General features: G+C 29.7%; 1 protein-coding gene across 1 annotated transcript; it reads left to right on the plus strand.

Annotated features, from left to right (window-relative positions):
• Positions 1 to 280: 280 nt before the first annotated feature.
• TRIADDRAFT_55052 (uncharacterized protein) lies at positions 281 to 7088 on the plus strand (the record flags this gene model as incomplete). Its single annotated transcript, XM_002110686.1, has 10 exons — positions 281 to 314; positions 1346 to 1397; positions 3245 to 3425; positions 3711 to 3767; positions 3916 to 4377; positions 4556 to 4615; positions 5494 to 5877; positions 6263 to 6319; positions 6422 to 6661; positions 6996 to 7088. The coding sequence occupies 10 exons, from the start codon at positions 281 to 283 to the stop codon at positions 7086 to 7088; spliced, it is 1620 nt and encodes a 539-aa protein (XP_002110722.1).
• Between the last annotated feature and the right edge of the window lie 362 nt (positions 7089 to 7450).

Consider the following 7450-nt stretch of genomic DNA (forward strand, 5'->3'; position numbering starts at 1 on the left):
CGCAAATCGTCAAGGGTAACTATAAAACTAGACTATAAGCCAAAATGGTTAGAATGAAGCGAAACTAAATGCGGTAATCAAGAATGATCATAAAATTAGACTATAAGCTAAAACTGCTACCAATGACCTACAATAGAACAAACCAAGTAAATCATCAAAAATATTAAAAAAACTAGGCTATTGATCAAAAGAATTAGGATGATACATATATAAGCGGAATAGCATGAGGCTAAATAAGTTATCAAAAATAGCAATAAAATCTGAATATACCTAGGCTAAAATGGTTACCATGAAATACAAGCAGAATATTGCAAGTATAGTAAATCATCATTAAGCTCATCTGCAGAGCTTATAATCTCAAATCTTACATACGATGATTAATCGAGTGTCAGTATTATTCATATCGAGTAAATATGATGTGAAAAATCTGCGGTAGCATAAATTATTTCTATCAAAATAAATCTAGAACTGCTCGTGTAAAATCCGATTGCAAGAGAAATAGCTGGAATGATAGTGAGTAGAACATAGTAAGGCATATTATCACTATTACTATAAATAATTCAACCATTGGCTATAGTTTAGCTTATTAATTAAGATTATACTTTATAGCTTTTATAATGAAGATTGTAATCGTTTAAGTATTAAAAGAGGGGAGTTTCTGACGATACTACTATAAGATATTCATCTTTAAAATACGAAAAAAGGTGGACGATAAAAGATAGGTAGTATTTCTTAGAATCTTTGCTAAAGCATCGGTATTTCCATACCGACTTAAATAACAGACTGTATATCACTTTTTACTTTAGATTGTTTAATTTAATGCTGATAAATAGTTTTGCCATGGTAATAGTAAAACTGATGCATACACACACTAAAACATTTCCCGATTTACAACAATTTAAAAGTAGCAAGATTAACTGATATAATGGATGATGAGACTCCAATGACTTTTACTCTATTTTAGCGACTTTATTTGTAAGATATTTTACAAATTATCGTCAATTTACGGATGTCACGCAGCCTTTATTCATTTTCTACATAAGTTTTATTCTACAAGCACAGGAATTATGAGAGCATGGATTGGTTCATTGTCCTTTTCTGAAAATAAAATTGTTAGCTGCTACGTTAGTAAGGTTTAAAGTTGAATAAACCACCATCAGATTGATCAGGAGTGATTATTTAAACTTAATTTGTTTTGTATGGTATAACTTTATTCATCTGCCCGAAAAACTCTTAATTAAAGCTATTTTGCTATCCTCATTTATGCCGTAGTAATTACGCGGAAAAACTACAAAGATGGAGGAATGACTGATTATTTGTATATTATATATATATACATTATTAGCACTTCAAGTAACCCATCACACCCAAAATTCTCAAAAATATGCTCTGACGAGGTAAAATTAAGCAGAGATTTTATACTCACTATCAGAAAATGATTGATCATCTTTATATATTACTATCATTCTTATTAATCTACTCTATCAATTCGTTATAAACACACTCCCAAAATGTAAATTAAACGAGTGTAGATGGATCTGCATACCATTTTTCTATTTCATTAGCACTCTTTTAACGTATTAAATTAAATTTCTTCAAGTATCTTCTTACGATTCATTGGTCATATCCATTTTTAATACTCATATGAAACTGTCAAGTTTGATCTGTTCTGATGACGCCAAATAAACACTCATCTGGTTAAAAGCCAAATTCATCACATTTTTACAGATAAAGGCTAAATAAATCTATAAATCAAGAACTTTCTACTGAAATAATCAATTAAAGCTAAAAAGAATAAAATATTTACTATTAAAGTTATGATAACTAAGTTATATAATATCTAGATTGCCCATTTCCGTATGGCAGCTCCAGAAATAATGAACAGCATCAGGAAGGAAATGCTATATACGCTTATTAAATTAATTAAATGTCTAGAAAGATCACTATTTTCTTTTCATTTCCTACTATACAATCCTCGATTTGATCAGGTAATATTTTGACTGGATTTTTCCATCATCAACTTTCTTTGCATTGATTCGATTATTTCCATCAGAATTAGCCTAGATGAATATGCTATTTGTTCTAGCCTGGAACAAGATAAATTTGAAAATGGTGGATACGCATTGTTTATAAAATTAAATTAATGCAATTCTATTCTATCACTATTTTCCTCTATAAAGAAAATATCTCAAACATGCCTACCATTATGTACCCGCATATCCTTCCTTTTATCCTGTTTATTCCCACCAATTTCAAAGAATAACGATAACTTACAGTATTCTACCTACTTAATCCTGTATAATAATTATAGACAACGGATAATAATTAATCAATATAAGCTTTGTCGCCTTTTTACTATCTCTCATTAAATGTTTAAACTTTTCAATTATTTCCAATAATTCGATTTATGTCATTTGTATCTAAAACTTCTTTATAACTAGACGAGAATCCTCCTTGTCCAGTATCAACTAACAATAGCAAATTTACAAGCATTTTCCATCACAGGACTGAGAATATGCTGTCTTATTTTATCACCATTACTTTAACTTTTATTTCAATATCAGATTCTTAATGACTGATAAGAATTACTTTTTAATGCGGTATCTTTGACAACAGGAGAGTTTATAAATGCTTTCATTTTTATTGCTGAAGATATGTAAAATGGACTATTCGATCCCATTATTTTTATTTCGATCTTTATCAACTTCAAATTCTTGATAGTCAATTAGTGATAACCAAATTATATATTATGGCATATTTACCGAGATTATCAATCCAAGCCAAGATATAATTAAACAGAGAAATACCTTGATTGATATTTTATACCGATACTTTTCATTGAGTTATTCGCTACAATCTTTTTAATATGTTAATCGTTTAATACTACATCATTCTGTATCGCTAATTGTCCGAATAGCTTATAATACATTAGAATTGCAGAAATCTATGATCCAAGCCAAACCTTACAATATAATAGTTAAATGTATCGATAAATATTTTATATCAATACTTTTCGTCTTGCTATTAGTTATAATATCTTAATTTATCTATCATTTAATATTTCGTATAATTATACTTGACTTATTACTTAGATCGTTGAATTATTCAGTATGCTCGTATACATTATAATCTTTTTTCCATTCCTATAGTCCCAAAAGATCATCGACACAAACACTTCAGCTAAAAATAATTGTATGATCTGCTAAACAACTATTGTTATCAGATATTCCTAAATTATTGCAAGAAAGGAAAAACAACCACCATCTAGAGTAAATCTAAAGATGATTGATAAAAACTTACTTCTAGGAGTAGCTCATTTGATCCTAGTAGCAGGTAATGCAGCCATTGCGGTGGCCGGTTGGATTATCTTAAAAGAGTATAAAAGTGAATACCTTTATGTTGGTATGTTACTTCCATCGATTGGGGTAAGTCAAGTTACACCTTAATAAATCTATTATTAATTAGCGCTTAGCTACCAAGATAGCAATTTTATTTGGTATTTACTCTGCTGAATATTAAAAGCGATATTATTTGACCATATTATTACTTTGACTGATGTCCTTAGTTATAAATTTCGCTGCACATTATGGAGAATTAAAATAATCTATAGGGATATTTAATCATATTTTTACTACACTGATAATCATCAATGAATGCGATATAGATTTCCATCATCTTGACGATGATAATCTATTTTGATATTGCTATAGTTAACAGGGGCTGGATTCTCTACTTTTGCCTACCGAATCAAGCCACAATGTTTTACGGTAAGCCGATTTTATAATTTCGCATCGGATCAACTGGAATATATGATCCAAACGTACCCGATGTCAATCAAATTTATTTAATAGACTAACTTTTAACCAAAACTTCTGTCTGACTTATAATTATTTTTTCCATTTATCTTTATTCTAGTTAATTGGTATTATAATTTCATCCGTGCTCTCTGTTATTGGGGAAATCTATACCATTACTGCTTTCTTTTTCGCATTGGGCCTATATCATTACCATGATAGTGGGCAAATGCTGGCAGTTACTCTAATTACCATTCTGCTGTCATTGCAAATATTAATCTTCTCAATTTATAACATTGTACGATGTTATCGCCATATGAAAGCTTTATACGCTTGCCGAGAACGCTCTCAAGAACACCACAATACTGTTAATGAAAGTGATGAGACGTCGTCGCTTTATACAGATAAATTTTGCTATTCTCCCTCTTCTATTACTTCTTCCTTTAATACTATCGTACATAATCATCGAATTATGGGTATTGCACAAATTATTACTGGCACTATTTCATTTGTACTTGGATTAGTATGCTTGTTTGTACTTACAGATGCATTTACTTTGGCCAATAGCTATTTGGGTGCAATGGTAAGTAGCGTGCATAGCCTAATTATAATGGAGAGCGTTATTGATGTTAATTGATGGTTACTAGTTCGATTCATTCTTTAGAGGCTATGCATTGGATAAGAGTTTTGCAGTTAGCAATCATGTAATTCTGAAATAGATTTAGAATGCCTAATTTATTGCATAAACACTCTATTTGTAGGTGATTACATCGGGTGCAGTAACATTATTATCCCATCGATATCCAAAATTATCATCCACGGTAAGTTTAGTATTAGCTATTTACTCGTGCAAAGTACAATATGAAACCATTAAAAAACTACTTCAAAATTTAGCAATCTCGTGCATGATTGAATCGAATCAGTATTGCCCCTATGTGTGCATACTTCAAGCAATTGCTAATACGTAGAATACGCGTAGATGAAAAACAAGTAGGCATAAGATAAATCTAATTATGTATAACATCAATTCTGAGAACGTTTATTTAAGAAGACTTTAATCTTTAATGAAATAAATTGATATAGAATGATGCAGAAATGTAATAGAGTAAATTATTTCTGTATATTTCATACAGAAAAAGATTCTAAATTAAATTTATTGGATATTTACTCTGCCCATCCTGTATATCTCCTAAAGAAAATGATTACTTTTAATGATGAGAAGATTTGCTCCAATTCCTACAATTTATATAGTCATCACAAATGAATAGTTGTAACAAGAATCGAAACTCCTTCGAGCCCACTGTTAGGCTTGTCTTTCTCGATGTTTGCCCATAGCACAGCTCAGAGATACTGACAACCTCCCATTTTAGTAGGCCACTAAGTATCTACCCTAAAATAAGTTATGAACATAAATTTCATTGAAAATCGGCTAGTGTTTGGTATAGACATATATAAACAATCGGTACTTGTAGAAATAACCTTATGAAAGATGGTAATTATCTATACAAATATGTATGAAGTATTAGATGATGATGTTATTATCGAATACAAAATTATTTTATCTATTGAAAATAAGATAAAAATTGGTTTATGAAAAGTTATTTCGTGATAACAGTATAAGAATACTGTAAACGATATTTTAAAAATAAATTCGGATGATAGATTGAACTGATTACATTTTTCATCTAATCATTTTTAGTCTCTTTGGTCACTCATTTTAACAAGAGCATCATCATTATGGTCCATTTCAACAACCTTTTCATCTTTACTTTATTACCTATCTACTGCTTTACGCAGGGAAACTCATTTAACTTATACAGTTTTATTTATCATTTCATTATGGGGAGCTGTTGGTAACTTTATCATCTCTATTTGTATCACTGTTTTAAAAGTTAAGCGCCAACGGTCGCCATTCTTTACATTTATCATCTTTAATCAATTTGGTTCGACAACAACTACTGGCCAATTAATGATTAGAGCATGTTTCGCTTTTCTTGGATTATTGACTCTAATTGTGGGTGTTGTTGAATCATTTGTTGGCACTTCCTCTCACATTTTCATTGCTCTTGCAGTTGGATGCCAAGTAAGTACTCTTGTCAACGTCAGTGCATAAATACGGTAAATGAACTAGTCACTAATCATAGTTACTAGCGGATTGCGTTATCTCCAACTAGAATCAAGTTACAGAATCTACTAATTGCTTAAATCGAACTTTTTCATAGTTTAGCATAGCAAAGTGTATTGATAATCAATCCAATTTCAAATTAAATTAAAATACATCATTGCATCATGTTGAGTGATAAATTGTTATTTTATTAGGTTAATACTTTTACTTATCAGTATTACTTCAAAGCTAACTACATTAATTAGTAATAATTATAAATTAGTGAATTTTAGTCTATCTCTTCAAGTAAAGTAGCATATAGAAATAATATAGTACTAACTCAATTTTTCAAATTGGTAATTAGTTGATTCTAACTGGTCATTTTGGCAATAATCTTGTCATCAAAAATTTAGAAAATGAGGTAAAACATAATTCATCTGGTTTAAAATACATATTCTATACAATCAATCGATGTTGTAACATTTCACTTGCTTCATTATTTGTTTTACATACTTAATTTTAGGCTATTGCTTATTTTATCTTGTTAACAACATCGCTGGTCTTTATCGTCGGCTATATTATATTAACCATTGCGGAATTTACTACCTTATTGAGTTTGCAACCACAATTGGTCAACACTGGAGTAGTCGCCATGTTTTGTGTTAATGAAATTATATTATTGCCAGTGCTTATTATTTGCATATATGAAGCAATAACTTGTGGTCATCAAGTCGGATTATGCTCTAGGGATAAGTTTTCTGCGGTAAGAATAATTACATCCATTTTCGCGTATAAAATTTCCAAGCAAAATTGAGTTATTCACTGCAAGTATAGAAATATTCATACAGTATCGTATATCATTGCGCTGGAAACGATAAAATAAAATGATAAAGTTAGTTATTAAAAAAGCAATACACCGCCTTAAATTATTATAGGCTGAAAAAGGCAAAATTTACAACTAAAGTTGATAATACCCAATTTATATTGATCTATGATCTCGTTTATCGCGATATACACCAAAATGTAAACGGTAAAAATCATTTCTACTGAAGATCATTTAGTAATTTTGGCTAAAATTTTCAAATTTCTTCTTCTAGAATTATCATTTGCCGAAAGAACAACCTTGTCAACGAAGTATGGTCGCCATGCATAATGATATTAATTTGGAAATAGTGGAGGCCAAGGTCTAATCTAATGAAAAAATTATTATTTGTAGTCGAATAGTTGTAACCATAATTTTATTTGAAAATGAGAAAATCAATGTCTCCTATAAGTTCCAATCGGCTATTATAGATAATATATAATTTCTGATTTTTACATAACTGTTTGAATATATACAGAATACTAAACAAATTTATGATATTAATCATTTGTTTATCATTGTTATTAATTCAATATTTTACGAATCGTAAGTAAATTGATAGAGCACGATAATTAGGAAAATATTAATACGTGTGTTTCTTCTCTTAGCGCTATACATTAGTATGATTAGTTCATTTTTTTATTAATCTGATATTGTATATGTTGATCTCTCTGGATGATTACATTTGCA

This window comes from Trichoplax adhaerens, genomic scaffold (genome assembly GCF_000150275.1).
Source record: "Trichoplax adhaerens TRIADscaffold_3 genomic scaffold, whole genome shotgun sequence".
Classification (NCBI taxonomy): Eukaryota; Metazoa; Placozoa; class Uniplacotomia; order Trichoplacea; family Trichoplacidae; genus Trichoplax; species Trichoplax adhaerens.